This window comes from Astyanax mexicanus, chromosome 11, assembly GCF_023375975.1.
Source record: "Astyanax mexicanus isolate ESR-SI-001 chromosome 11, AstMex3_surface, whole genome shotgun sequence".
Taxonomy (NCBI): domain Eukaryota; kingdom Metazoa; phylum Chordata; class Actinopteri; order Characiformes; family Acestrorhamphidae; genus Astyanax; species Astyanax mexicanus.
The window spans coordinates 37,595,186-37,610,870 of record NC_064418.1 but is presented as its reverse complement, the minus strand read 5'-3'; the positions used below and the strand labels follow the sequence as shown (position 1 = coordinate 37,610,870).

Sequence of the window (15,685 nt, the reverse complement as noted above, 5' to 3'; positions counted from 1 at the left end):
CACATTGCACAATAAGCTATGTTTTACTTGAAGAGGAAATGATCTGTTTTGCTTGGCTTCACTTTCACCTCCCCCACAATGAACGAGACACAGTGGACCCCCACCTAAGCCGTGTATTAGCTCTACATGATCACATGCCACAGCTCTGTTCACATAAGCAAAATGATACTGGAAATACATGCAAAAACAACTAATACCTCTTATTATATGTGATCAGGGCTAAAATTAGCCATGGCTAAAGGGGCCCTATGTTAAACTAGCTTAATCTTGCCCTAGTTGAATAATGAGTGTTTGGAATACGGCAATATGGAAGTGACAAAATATGAACATCAAAAACTGTTCAAAAGCAACAGTAAGTAAAGCAAGAAAATGGAATTGGCACAAGGGCCAATTCTAAAAAAACAAAACTGTTTCAAAACAGTATAAAAGCCTAAAAGCAACTCCTACTCAAGGAAAAAACAGGCCGAATTCACGTTTTTGATTCTTCTAATGTAAATATAATAGTTGGCAGAATATTTCATTTTCTTGCTAATATTCATCAATTGTTAAATTCTCAAAACAGGGTGGTTGCTCTCTCACCTGTTCCATCCACTTTCTGTTTGTAAATAATGTCCTTGGCCGTGTCTGAGAAAAAGATAGAATTGTCCTCTGCACTGAAGTCCACTCCAACAAAGTATGAGGGGGTGCCAGTGACAGGTAGAATAATGTCCTCCTGAGAGGAGAGGTTAAAGGGGATTCCTCTCACTGCCAGCTGACTGGAGAAGAGCAGGAACTGCCTCACAGCTATAAGACAGGACACATGTCAATGATTTAATGCATATATATATATATATATATATATATATATATATATATATATATATATATATATATACACTTGTGTGAAAAAGTATTTGCACCCTTACATATTTCTTTTGCTTTTGCATTTTTGTCATACTTTCATTTTTCAGATTATTAAACAAACTTTAATATCAGACAAATATAACCTGAGTAAATATAAAAACACTTTTTAAATGATAATTTAAAAAAAGTGAAAAAAAAATATCCAAACCAATCAAGCCCCCTAAACCTACAAATTTGGTTGTGCCACCCTTGACGGCAACAACTGCTTTCAAGCTTTATCAATAACTGACAATGACAAGTCTTTCACATCTCAGTGGGGGAATTTTGTCATAATCTTCTGATAGTAAAATTTCAGTATTACAAAAAAGCAAAAAAAGCAACAAAAAAAACTGAAGAGGGCAAATACTTTTTCAAGCCACTATATTTATTATTCTTGAAAACCAGTTTTCTAGATAAATCCAGTTGAAAACAGGAAAAAAGGTAGCTGAAACTTGTTTACTGTCTTACCCACACATCTTTTGCCATCAGGGTGTAGATCATAACCCATGCGACATCTGCAGCGATATCCCAGCCCACCATTATCAGTCCTATGGCTTAATACACAGATTTGCTCACAGCCTCCTTTGTCCATCCCGCATGGATTACTTACTGTCAAACAAACACACAACAAGGACCACACACATTAACACTAACAGATTCTGTCACATATCTATAGCTGATTAATAACACATACTTCTCAAATCAACAATTACAGCACACAGTACGAATATATATTCATATTTAAATCTCTGACAAACAAAAAAAACACATCATACATGTTATTCATATGTCTATTCCTGCTTTTATTGAATACAGTGCATGCTAATTAGATCTGAGAGAGACAATACTAATTGGCTTACCATAGGGCTGCCTGAAGGCATGAACTACAGCCACACCATGAGGAGTCTGACTTGTTGAATAGAGCACTTGCGGGCTGCTGTCACTGAACTTGTTGGCTTTCATGACGGCCATCTTGGTCCAGTCAGTGTAGTACACAGAGTGCTCAAACAAACTGATGCCAAAGGGGTGAGGGATCACTGAGCCCCCATGCACAACTGTTTTCCTTTAAAGGAATTAGACAATAGCCTGAGTTATTAAGCAGTCAGTAGCAGGTCACTGAGCGTGCCAACTATTATGATTTATTATGTGCTGTTGATCTTGCTTTAGAAAAGATATAAACATTTGTTAAAGAAGATTCAACAACACATTTACTATATGTCCATATTAATACATAATAAACAATTAAAATGTATGTATGTATTTTTATTTGTCAATCAAGTCAATCAACCATTTTTTCTTATTTTTATTTATAGCTGTTGTTTTCAGTCAGTGGCGCACCTGTTTTTTTCATTGCCAAGATAGCAATACAGCAGGAATTTTCCTGAACACACCTTCACACACTTTTAGACCACCATGCCCATTGGCATGAATATATTTGCATGCTCTGTCACTGTAAGATAGCAATGAGCATCGTGATGTGCCTTAAGTAGGGTGTAAAATAGGGTCCCTTGAGTCTAAAGCTATGTTCCATTTACCTCAAAATTCGTCCCTTTTTTATGTCCCAGGATATCATTCATAGCTTTGTCCCAATATGAGTTGATAACATGGCAATATACAGTGTTTTGCACATCCAAACACCATGAAAACATGTCTACAGATAGAAGTTGCACAGTACTGTGTGTTCAAATGATTTAATAAAACACAAATAAAAATAAACTGTATAATACTACTGATTTTTTCTTTTGCAGATGTACGGAGCAGCCATCTTGGATTCTAAGCTTAGGGTTGGTTCCATGTAGAAAAAAATCCAACCTATGGTGGTGTTCCAGTTGGATTCCGACATTCAAAAGGCCATGTATGACATATACAGTAGAGCAGAAGAACTTGAGTGACATTGCACCATTGAATATAAAAAAAACTTGTGCTTTTGAGCCTGTGTGGTGCTTATAATACATTCATAATCTCTAAACATCAGCAACTAGACTTGTTAAAACTTTTGTGACTAAATAAATTAATTCAAAGCAGTATTAGAACAAGGTTCCCAGAACAGCAGAGGTTATCAGAGCAGCAAAATGAGGAAATATTCCCAAATAACAGTCTTAACTTTAGACAAAATGTTGAATGAAGCAGATTTTTACAAACATTTGGACATACAGTGGATCCACAAACAACAGCTGACACACCAAACCAGTGATTATTATTAATTAAAAGCCAGAAAAAGATGTATGAAAATTTGTTTTCATACCTGTGTAGACCATCATATGTGGCGGTTTCTATATAATCATAGCGACTGTCCACCCAGTACACCCTCTTGGCGTCGATGTCAAGAGTAATCCCAGCAGGCCAGCCCAGTTTGGACCTAATAATACCGTAACGGTTGGTTCCATCCATGTAGGCCCTCTCCAGACCAGGCTCCCCATTTAGCGTGTCCCAGTCGGAGAAGAAAAGATACCTAAACCAAAATATATTAAAAAAATAATGTAGAGAAAACTAGTTCAGTCTAAATTATTCAATTACATTACAGTACAAATAGACACAGTCTGGCCAGAGCTTCGGGCATCGGGCATGGATATATCTTTCCTCATTCAATCTCATTCATTCTCATTCTCATAGAACTGGTCCAAGTTAATAGACACTAGCTTTATTTTACCTTTCATTTTTAGAGGAGTCACTTTACTAATAAACCCTACGTAAAAAAGTGCTTTTAAAATGAACACCTGAGGACTTTCATCAAAAGCACTGAAGTTGTGTACATTAATTGTCACTTCCTAATATAGCAAGATCTGTCTACCTCTGATTCCATATTGGGTTTCAATGCATCTCCTCTTTTCTTATTACTTCCTGCTAATCCTGTACAGTAGTATAGTATATGGCTGTCCAAATTTAATTACTTTGTCCTGCTTTAGGAAAAAAGAGGGCGACAGAAGAGGTGCCAATAGAGATGCCCTTATAAGCTGATCTCAGACCTGGTTTGTGGTTTCTTTTACAAGATTAGAATGTTGGAGATTCTAGCCTGAAATAAGTAGAAAGAACCGTGAAGATAAAGGGAAGACTGAATGCTGTTTTATTATACTTTTTTTTTACATTCTGATTCCTACTGTCCTGGGTTTCATCACAATGTGGGGCTTTAAAGACTACCAGTACACATGATACAAAAAAAAGCATCAGAATAACATCACCCTCTTAAAATTTAAGCTGCTACAAGTTTCTTTAAAGGAGAAATCTAGTGTGAAATTGGCAATAAGTTGACTGACAAGCACAAACGATTCTTTGAATATTATAGAGATACTTTTGGTAACAGCTGAAATTCATGCATTTCCACAGAATCATTTTTTCCTACTTATTCGTTTGTGCTCATCAGTCAACGTACCGTGACTTAATTTCATGATGGCGGCACCCAGAGAACTACCTGAAGGTACTGCTTTATAAACAGTCTTTTTTAATAAACTACCTGTGCACTTTCAAATTCTCAGTGCCTCGTTTTAAATGTCCCTAAAGAGCCCTCAGAATTCTACCAAGTAAGTGTGGAGCTACTTTGAGCTTGTTAATGGCATAAAAATAGACATTTCTTTAAGGGGTAAAATTATGCCCCTATTGCTAACATTGTAAGCCTGTTGGGAGCCTGTTGTCTTAAAGCACTGTATTTCAGAATGCTGAGGGCAAAAGGAGGTGGGCTATTCCACTTATTGTACTTGTTATCATGTTTCACTAGACCCCATGTCCATTTCATTCTGGAGTTCTCCTTTAAGTAGTGCTATAATAGAGTATTTTTCAAAAAGAACCATTTTTGTTTGGAGAACCTTTACAATTCTTCTACTGACAAATAAAGCCCTACAAAGATTTCAGAATTATTCAACAGGGAAAAGAGCCTTCTCTTATAAAGTTCTTCAACTGTAGCCTAGTCTAGGATGGAAACTCACTTGTTTAGATTAGCTTTTTGTAATTCTTGTTTCCCTTTATATAAAGGCTCTAGATAAAGGGGTTATCAGATATAGGAGATTGTAGTAAACTGAAATGTTGGTGCTGTCGCCTCTCCATTGGCACACTCACACAGCCACCTGCCTGACACTATAGAACAGGGGTGTCCAAACTTTTTTTGTTGGGGGCCAGAAGGAGAAATATATTTGAAGTCACGGGCCACACTCTGTAATAAAACAAATAATGAAATATACCACTTTAACTAATACATTTTCCTGATTAATTTTATTTACACACCATTTTACATGACTTACTATCTTTATCTTTGACAGTGTTGTGTAAACTAAGATTTTTCAAATTGATGTTTCATTTCATGATGTCACTTAATATTAAACTCCTTAATCACGGCAACTTTTAGACTCTTTTGCCGTTTTTCTGCGGTACAACTGAGCACTCTCGCCCCTTTTAGACTCTTTGGCCCGTTTTATTTGCGCAAAAAATGCGCACTCTCTCCGCTTTTAGACTCTTTGGCCCATTTTTCTGTGCAAGAACTGTGCACTCTTTCCACTTTTAGACTCTTTGGCCCATTTTTTGCACTAGGAATGCGCACTCTCTCCGCTTTCAGACTCTTTGGCCCGTTTTTTTGCACTAGAAATGCGCACTCTCTCCGCTTTCAGACTCTTTGGCCCGTTTCTGACACCTAGTGTCCAACTTTGAATCTCACATTATAAAAACCTGCTTAACAGCAGGCCAACTTTCATTCTATTTCTAAAATACCTACAAATGGCCCGCGGGCCGTAGTTTGGACACCCCTGCTATAAAAGGTCTGCCAAGGCTCTTCTATTTCCTTTGCAACATCTTCATATCTTTATTTTTAAACAGTGTACTCAGGCTGTGGTATTTATTGTTGTTGTTTTTTTATTACTCACCCAACTGTTGGGTCTAGGGCCAGCCCTCTTGGGTTTCCCAAGTTCTCTGCGATGAGCGTGACACGATTGTTCCCATCAAAGTCCACCATGTCAATTCGGTTGACACTGGCCTCCACCACATAAAGTTTATTGTTCACCCAGTCCACAGCCAGGTTCTCAGGATAGTCCACTGATACGTTGAGGATCACCTGTAAATGCGACCCATCCATGTCTACCGAAAACACCTGGCCAACAAACAGAATGATTCCTTGTTAAAAGCAGATTAGCCATTCGATTCTTATGTCTCCAGGGTGAAGTGTATCTTAATCTTAATATACATTCAGCGAGAAAGAAAATATGTATCATTTCAACCAACGTCTATGATAAGATGTACAGGATATCCTCTCGTTTAAAATTCATGTATGGTTGTGCTGGGTTTCCTGTTCCACGTGTATCATCCAGCTAGCTTATCTGTCCAGTAGCATTTAAGTGGTGCCACGGGAACAGTACTGTGAAACCACTGCCCTACTGATTTCAAGACGGCACCAGTTTCTCAGGGTGGACCACTTGGCATTGTAACAGAAGCTAAGGCACCACTGCTCTTTGCAGGCCTTGCTCTTTGGAAACCGAACCCAGACGTCCTAGCGAGTAGGATTCTCAGCTGACTCGTTTAATGGAAACATAAGCTGTGGAAGAAGTCTGCTGCTTTTTGGCTCGCTCACAGACCCCCCGCTTGGAGGCTGCTGGCATTCCACTGAGTTGGGGTACTAATCGCAGACCCCGAGCTCTTGGTATGTCCCAGCTTTTCAGCTCCATGGCTGGGGTTAAAACCAGAGAGCAGCCAAGAGCTCAAACAAAGCCCTTTGAGTTGGGCAAGGAATGCATAAAAAAGGCTGGACGCAGAGAAAACAAATACTGCCCGGTCACTTTGGACGCTCTCGGGTTACATAAAATTGCACAGAAATATGCCTGCATTTTCCAGCATATCAGAAACTTCGCAGAGATTAGGAAAACGCGGACTCCGCCTCAGATCAGATCCAGCCACCGGGACCCTAGCCATACAGGAGCCAGGCAGCTCTCCCATCATTACAGTATTAGCAGTATCTACAGGCATCAGTCAAAGAATTCCCTTTCCGCTGTCAGGTGGCCAACTTCCTTCACAACTTGAGCTCGTCGACCAACATCGGGCCTGTTGATCCTCGGGGAGGGAGTGTTACTGGGGTGCTTTTTCTAAAAGGGCTTTGTTCCAGCAGGGAGGCGTAAGGAGAGGCAGAAGTCACACTGGCACAGACACATTTTGATGGACTGGTCTTGCATGGGAGTTCAGCCAAACACTGGAGCCAGGCTGTGTGAAGGTGAGAGCAGAGCAGGATCTGACTGCCTCAGTGTGTGTGGGTGTTTGTGTTTTGTGTGTGTGTGTGTGTGTGTGTGTGTGAGAGAGAGCATGTGCACGTGTGGAGAGGCGGGAACATTAGTGCATGCCCAGGAAAGATCAGGGATAACTAGAAAGGGAAAGTTTGCGAACGGACTTTAAGTGGGCTTGATAAAGTGCGCTAATGTGTGGAGAGTTGATTGGTTAAAACGGTGGAATACTGATAGTTTTGCTTGATATAGCACTGCGCAAAAAACTTTGGCTAAAAGCTAAAATCCTAAAACTTTAGTTCTAGTTTAATTTAGTACTTTATTACTTTAGTTTAATTCTAGAGTCCAAAAATGTTTGGTTAAATGCTAAAGTCCAAAAATGTGTTCCTAGTGGTTGCTAGGGTGTTGATAATTGGTTGCTATGCGGTTGCTCTCATATCTAAAGTGGTTGCTAAGGTGTTGCTACGTGGTTGCTAAGGTGGCTGCTATCACATATGTTATGGTTGCTAATGTGTAGCTAGACAGTTGCTAACAACTTAGTTGCAAAGGTGTTGCTAGGTAAATGCTAAGGTATTATAGGTGGTTGCTAAAGTGTTGCTAATTGTTTCCAAGGCAATTAGAAAAAATCTACAATAGATGATTAAATGGGTTTAAGAGTGATTAAAATATTACAAGTATTGCATTAATTACCTTGTTTTGAATTGTGTCAGTCCAGAAGACCCTCTGTAACTGGTAGTGGAAGTCCACTCCCACCGCCACGCCCCTGTTCTCAGAGTGAACCAGGATGCGGGAGTTTTGGCCATGGATATTTCCGATCAGCAAGTCTCTTCCATTTGAGAAGAGCAACGACGCCACTCCAGCTGCATGGAGACAATTTTATGTTATCTCTATTTTTAACACATAATTACAGATAGAAAAATGACTCTGGGGTCAAAAATGACTTAAAATCTTTACTATTTGAAATTAATACTTTTAATTCGATATTATATATATTGTATGTATTTGGTATATATTGTATGTATTTGGCGTTCAACCATACAAACATGAATTGCTACTGGATGTTGTGTAATATAATTCTTAATGATGAATGATTAAGTAATATAAGAAATTAACATTCCATTTCTCAGAACTATTAACATGGCAAACAGCCGTGCTCTTGCGTAAATGGAGTTAAGAGAATGTCCTCAAACAGGGGAAATTTTAGAACTGATCTGTTGGTTCTAAAAATTTAGGACCAATCCGTCAAATCCAATTAAATCTTACAGAGACTATTTTGAAAATGAATGGAAAATGAAGCTAGATCTAAATTTCAGAGCATGTGCCAAAGCAAAGTAATTGCTGGGTCGAAGACATTTGAGATACGAAATAAATTATGGCATATAAATCAAACTGAGACTCTTTCACAGAGAATCACGGGGAGCTTGAAAAAGCTTAACAAATGAATGTTTATGAGATCTGTTAACATAAGTAAGATTGAGCTAAATGTGTTGCCAAATTTGGGTCCAAAACAGTTTTGAGTCATGGCACAAGGCTGTTCCAGTATATAAACCGTTGTGAACTAAATAAATATGAGCAAACTAAGCCATTTAAAAAAATCATTTAAACATAAAAACACAACAAACATTTTTTTATATAGGGGGATGGGTGGTCACTATATCAGTAAACCCAGACTGTCTTCATAACCCTACATATGTCCTACCAAACATGTATACAAATCTTGTTTTAGAAGAATAATACTTCTCTAATGATTTTTAATAACTGTTCAATAGGAATAGGAATATAAACACTACAAAATATGCATATATTTCACATATGACTGGTAAAAAGTAAAAATAATAACATTTTATAAGCATATCTACCGTTTCTAAGCCACCAAATACATGCTGTTTCTTCCCATCACTTTCTAAGTCATATATGTATTTCAGATAAACTCACAGGATGTATTGGCTCTGCAGTATCTGTGCTGCTCCAACACGTATCCCTCCTGACAGCTGCATCGATGAGTACCTATCCGATCCTCACAGAGCTGATCACACACACCCCACAACTGGCATTCATCATAGTCTGCACCATCAAACAGCATGAAAAAGACAGTTAACATCAAGATTCACAACTGATGGAATATTTTTTTTTAACTGAGAAGAAATTAAACAAACCAGCTTTCTATCAGACACAAGTTGCAAGACCATCTGCAGTACATTAATGATGGAAGTATTACAATTTTCCTCATTTCAGCTAATTGTGATATTCAGCAATGTGGTCTTACCAATACACGAGCGGCTGTTGTTGCTGCTGACCACGTAGCCAGACGGACATGAGCAGGTTCCGCCTTCAGGAGACATCTGACAACGATGCTCACAGCTCAAAGACGCACAGCGCCAGATACCTGAAAAGTGACACTTAAATTCAGCTCAATAACAACTCTTGTGAAAAGGAAGTGTACTTAAGAGTATTAACAGTATGTTCAAATTACTTACAGGATACTAAAAGTACATTTTCTATTTAATATACTTCATAAAAAAAAAACATAAAATATGCTTTCTCTGTATTTCCATAAAATGTATTTTTAAACAATGTGCTTTAAATTATATGTTGTGTTGATAGAAAATATATATATTGGCATTCAATACTAAATTCAATAAAGTGCACTTAAGTGTAGTTTTGTTTTCCAGTAGCATTAATGTGTACACAATATATTCAACAAATATGCAAAGTAGCACATTTACAATATGCTTCAAGTGTATTAAAAATTCTGTTTAAAAAACACATACTTAAATCCAATTAGTTTGCAGAAGTTATATGAAAAAAGCACGACATACTTAAGCCATAAGTTGTGCCAAAATAGTGAATTTAGTATGGATTTAAGAATGTATTTTAATGTTAAATGTATGTACTTATCCATGTTAAGTATACTTTTAAAAATATACTTAAATGCACTTTTCTTTTACAAGGAAAATGAACATGACGGATTCCTCTCAGATTTAACAGTAAGCTTATTTTTCTGCTGGGCATTGTATTGGTAAGACCCTGGTGATACGATATGTATCAAGACACAGTAATTTATTTATTCATTATTATTTTTTTAATTTGAGGAAAACCGTGATAATATTATATGCATACAATCTGAGTAAAGGAAAAGTTTACTTCTCATGTTTTTCATTTACTTTTCAATTTTTCAGTTTACTATATATTGTGTTTTTTTTAAATATAGAGAATTGCAAAATAAGTCAATATGTCAATACTGTCGTGTACATAGTTCTGAATGTTAAGTGCTATTATATATTAATCCCAGTTAATTATTCAGTAAATACTTTAACACAATATATAAATATTATTGATACAATATGTAAGGAATTAAATAGTTATACGTATGAGGAACTGTTGTGTGGGCCTGCCAATAAGGCCAAATAAAGGTATAGCATGGAATTCAGTAAATAATATAACACCATATAATGATAATATACTACTACATTCTTTAAATAAGAGACCAAAAACATTGAAAACTACTGCAGAAGGTAAAATGTCTACAAGCTGTGAACAAATACGAACTGCAGTTGCGTCCAGCAGTCGAGTTGTTCTCGTCTTCCCCATCAGGACAGTGAGGCGTCCCATCACAGAGATGCTCCATGGGGATGCAAACACCCGATGAGGGACACGGCCATTCACCCGGGAAACACTCGCGCTGGACATTATCTACAGATATATAAATATAAATATCATATCATGACTTTCATTCCAAAAGTGACTCATGCTAAAATGAAACACCAAGAAACAATTAAAAACATTGAAAACACAGAGGTATGTGAGACATGTCCCCCTCCAGATTCTGTGGTCTCTTTTACATGTTCATTTGTCACATTCCAGTAAATACACTAAGGAGAAGCAGAAGGACAAGCTGAGCAGAAGCTGAGCTGATGACAGCACCCTTTGGCAGATAACAACAGAAACAATGTATGAGGTTTACGAGAAGGACAGCAGCCTTATCTGGCATGGCCTTATTGTCTGGCAAAACCGTGTCGTTTTAAATCATGGGAAGGAACCACTCTGAGAGGGTCACATGGGAGCTGTGGGTGCTCCAGCCACAGCCTCTCAAAGAACAAGTGCTTCAAAGCAACCTGGAGAAATTCTAAAGAGCTTTGGAGGGCCTGAATGATCAGCAGCCACAGAGTGGAGATGAATGGTTGGTGAGAGCCCTCGCTGTGCACAACAGACAGCCCGCTGCACAGCTGAGGGGCTGCAGGTTAACATAATAGGATTTCTCACACAGTCAAAATGTATGTTTGTGTCCTTAATATAATAGATAGCAACTAACAGCTCATCTTTTATAATCATCTCAACAAGTAAAAATGCGTAATAAAATAATAAAACTCACCACAGCCTCTCTCATCAGCATTGTCTCCACAGTCATCTTCTCCGTCACACAACCAGACCTGGTGTATACAGCGACCACTGGGACAGGTGAAGTATGTCCCTCTACATGTAGGATAAGCTGGGGAGTGAGACAGCTTTGTGTAAGAGCTTGAGCATAGAAAATAAAGAGGCCTACAATAATTTAACCTGTTACATTGTATAACAATACCGTCATCAGCTCAGAATTCCAACATTATCGATATATATATATATCCCTAAAAAACACTTTAATCCAAACATTTGGAAGCATTTTTTTTATTGCAGTGAACTAAAATTTAGAAAAAAAAACTATAGCTGGAGAAAAGAGACACATTTACTCCAACAAAAGATAAAAAGATAAAAAACCTTTGATTTCAGAAGAACAACAAATGACCAAGTATCCCAATGCTTTCCTTCATATAGTGTAAATATAAAAAAAAAACAAATAACTTTTTTTTAACTAGCCATAAAAGAGCAGCACTAACTTACTTGTCCACCTACAGGCTTATAAGAGTTAAGTAGGAGATATATGTCATACTGTTTACTAGAAAAAAAAATCATAGTTTGTTTACTAGTGCCACAGAACACTGTCAAATAATATACATACTGCAGTTCTGTTCATCACTTCTGTCTCCACAGTCATCATCATGGTCACAGACGTACCCACGCGGGACACATTCCCCATTACTGCACTGGAACTGGCCACTACTGCATCGCTGAGCTAAATAAGCAAAACGAAAAGCACACACACTCTGAGTTACTTACTATCTTGACTGGAAAATGCATGCTCTCTTTGATTTTTGTCACCTGAGAAATTTGTGCATTTATTTTTTTGCTAATCCACAGGGCTGTATATAACTAGCGGAACTTCTGTGTACAGTACTGCTGTAACATGCAGATAGATACTAATGTTACAACCGTACTGTACCCTCTAGATACATTAGCATACCTCTATGTATTGATTTCTGAAATAAGTGTAAAGTTTGTTTGCTCAGCAATTGTATTAAAATAAATACATTTATTCAACAATTTTTTATAGTGTGTTAGACCTATAACTTTGTAACCTCTCCTTCATACATCAAATTCTGCTGTAATATCTTGTTTGTCCACTTTTTATACTGAAAAATAATAATGATAATTAAGGGGAAAAATTTGCAATAATTCAATAATGTTGAAAAAAGATTATAATTAAATATTAAAAATTATATTCCTAGAATTTCCCCTCTGGGATCAATAAAGTATCTATCTATCTATCTATCTATCTATCTATCTATCTATCTATCTATCTATCTATCTATCTATCTATCTAAACAGCTAGAAAGCTGTAAAAGTAAATCTATCAGCTTCCTCTCCCCCTCTTTTTCTGCTGCCTCTCCCCCTCTGTCTAAATAAACTAAAATCTAAATTTATTTTACTTGGTGTCATCAATTACACTGGCAGTGTTTTTATTCTACTGTAAAGCTTCCACTTTGGAGACACAATGTTGTTTTTATTGACAGTAATGATATATATTTCAGTGTTACACATTATATAAATCCTTTTACATACTTTGGAGAACAAGTATGCTAATGTAACATTATGTATAAGTAGTAGTAATGTAGTAATGCAGTAGTAATGTACATCTTTGAGTCTTTAGATTAGATTATTCAGTTCTTTTGTAAATTATTATTATTATACTGAGGAGTGAATTAAAACTCTGCTCCAGTCTATTGTGCTGTGTAGGGGTGGTGTGCATTCTCTGCCAGAGATGGACACTCACTGCAGTTGGCTTCATCAGAGCCGTCTCGGCAGTTGAGCACCTGGTCACAGTGCTGGCTCCTGTTGTAGCATGCCCCGTTAGCACACCTCAGCTCAGAGCACTCGGGGTAGTCTGAGGGAGGGAGAGAGAAAGAGAAAGGGGAGGGAGAGAGAGAGAGAGAGAGAGAGAGAGAGAGAGAGGGAGAGAGGGAGAGGGAGTGAGGGAGAGAGCTCAGTCATCACTCATTCATTCAATTAAATATAATTACTTTGTAATATGATATGGCTGCATATAGAATACGGGAATAGGTGGAGTATTTATATTTTTTTCAAAGAAAAAAACATTTAAATGAATATTTAATAAATAGAGTGAGTGTATAAATATATTGTATGCAGTGGTGTGGGCCTAGATGTTTGGCTCAATGGTGGAATAGTAGATGAGCATCGTTTCACGCTAATCCAGCAAGGAATCTGCAATCAGTTTCTGACAACAAGAAGCATATTGTGGACATTTCTGTCTGTCAACGAGCCCCTTAATCTAACAAATTGATTAAAATGCCACAGGAGCCTGCAGTGGGGGTGGACGGGGTGCGTCCCCAACAATGCACACACACACACACACACACACACACACACACACACACGCACGCACGCTGATGGTTGACTTACGGCAGTTTCTCTCATCCGCCCCATCCGAGCAGTCAGGTAGATGGTCACACCTGTACTCCCCTGGGATGCAGGCCCCATTAGTGCAGGTGAACTGTGAGCTGGAGCAAGTTCTTCCAGCTGCAGGGAAGAGATCAGGAGAGAGGTTTTTTAATATATATATGCTGGGTGGTCCTCATCTTAGACCCTCACTCTCCAGCCCACACAGTGGGCCTATCAGGTTTCAACTACGTGAGGGAAATTACATGCTTTTACATTACAGACGGTCAAGAGAACATTCTGGACTTGACAGGTTGTATAAAAGGATGTAAAAAAAAAAAGACAGGGTCGATATATGCAAGATATGGGGGGAGATGAATGAACAGGAGAGAGAGAGTGGACGTACGGCAGTGCTGTCTCTCATCGGAGCCATCTTCACAGTCCTCTTCATCATCGCACAGCCAGAGTTCTGGAATGCACTCGCCGTCACTCAGACACTGGAACTGACCCGCCTCGCAGGTCGATTGGGCTGAGAGAACAAAGAGAGCCGGTTCAATGAATTTACTCATTAGAGTGGGTTTAAACTAAACACACAGATTCTCCTTCAAAATAACTTTTTATATAGATTTTGTTTGTTTAAAGTTTGTTTCCTTAGTTTTGCACTTGTTTTATGTAGCTAATCATAATAATAATTTAGAAAGAAAAACTTACTCCCATCAGATTGGCATTATACTATAATTTGTATGACTTTTCTGAGCTGTTGGGTAATATTAAAATATCTTAATTTGGTCAATAATACATTCTATTCTCATACTCTTGAAGATGTGGCCATGTGGTGTTAATAGAACTTTCACTTGAACTACTGGCAAGCAGACAGTTAGAAAGTTGCATCCACCACTCTAAAGCAGTAAGACTATGTACAATTCTTTGTCTAAGCAAGAAAGATTTTATAACTTTGTTTTTTGTAGTGTAATTCCTCAGCTCTAGAGTGGAAAAACATTCTAACTGCCTGCTTATCTAGTGTTAGGAGTTCAAATCCCAGCAAGAGATCAGTGCTCCACTGTCAAAAGTCTCATCGTGTGATAGGGGAAGTTCTAATCAGCTCATTTACTATTGTATTTGAGTTAGATCAACTCAACCTGCATTGTCACAGCTAGCCACTAATGTTGACTGATGTTGTTATCTGGTTAAATGTTAGTTGAGACATCGGGTGACCAATCCAGCAAGGATTCAGAATCAGGATAAGGAATAATGCCAACATTAATCTAATGCAGAATAGTGACATCACATAACATCAAATTCATACAAAATAAGAACATGCAGTTTTTTTATTTATATCTGCTTAATTACTTTTCTTTATCTTTAAAACCAGTGTAACATTAAATCCTAACAATCCTGACAGTCACTTTTGTTGTTGGGTTTTAGGCATAATCTTAAGTAACCAAAGTTTTGGAGCTTGATGACAATCAAGTGTGCGGTTTGGACAGATATGTGACTTTGCTTCTGCATCTGTATAACGTTGAGTTTTGATGTGAACCTAATTTTCAGATAATATATAAAATCTGTCCAATGTTAAAATCATGTATACAGCTCTGGAAAAAATAAGAGACCACTTAAAAATTATGAGTTTCTTTGATTTTACCAAATTGAAAACCTCTGAATATATTCAAATGAACGATGGATGATCACAAGCCATCACACCAAGCTGAACTGATTGAATTTTTGCACCAGGAGTGGCATAAGGTTATCCAAAAGCAGTGTGTAAAACTTGTGGAGGAGAAAATGCCAAGATGTATGAAAACTAATTAAAAATCAGGGTTACCTCACCAAATATTGATTTATGA

The 15,685-nt window shown here is 37.6% G+C and overlaps 1 protein-coding gene across 4 annotated transcripts in view; it reads right to left on the bottom strand.

The window, feature by feature from the left end:
* lrp2a (low density lipoprotein receptor-related protein 2a) overlaps positions 1-15,685 on the bottom strand; it is an 80,977-nt gene that overhangs the window by 55,705 nt on the left and 9,587 nt on the right. For all 4 annotated transcript variants that reach the window (XM_049484649.1, XM_049484650.1, XM_049484652.1 and 1 more), the window contains exons 3-16: positions 14,248-14,370; positions 13,866-13,982; positions 13,219-13,329; positions 12,067-12,180; positions 11,443-11,559; positions 10,620-10,763; positions 9,337-9,456; positions 9,006-9,134; positions 7,761-7,930; positions 5,730-5,953; positions 3,128-3,334; positions 1,743-1,945; positions 1,351-1,491; positions 580-783 (exon numbers count right to left, since the gene is read on the bottom strand). In XM_049484649.1, the coding sequence (XP_049340606.1) occupies positions 580-783; positions 1,351-1,491; positions 1,743-1,945; positions 3,128-3,334; positions 5,730-5,953; positions 7,761-7,930; positions 9,006-9,134; positions 9,337-9,456; positions 10,620-10,763; positions 11,443-11,559; positions 12,067-12,180; positions 13,219-13,329; positions 13,866-13,982; positions 14,248-14,370 (2,124 nt within the window). The remainder of the gene's footprint in view (positions 1-579; positions 784-1,350; positions 1,492-1,742; positions 1,946-3,127; positions 3,335-5,729; positions 5,954-7,760; positions 7,931-9,005; positions 9,135-9,336; positions 9,457-10,619; positions 10,764-11,442; positions 11,560-12,066; positions 12,181-13,218; positions 13,330-13,865; positions 13,983-14,247; positions 14,371-15,685) is intronic.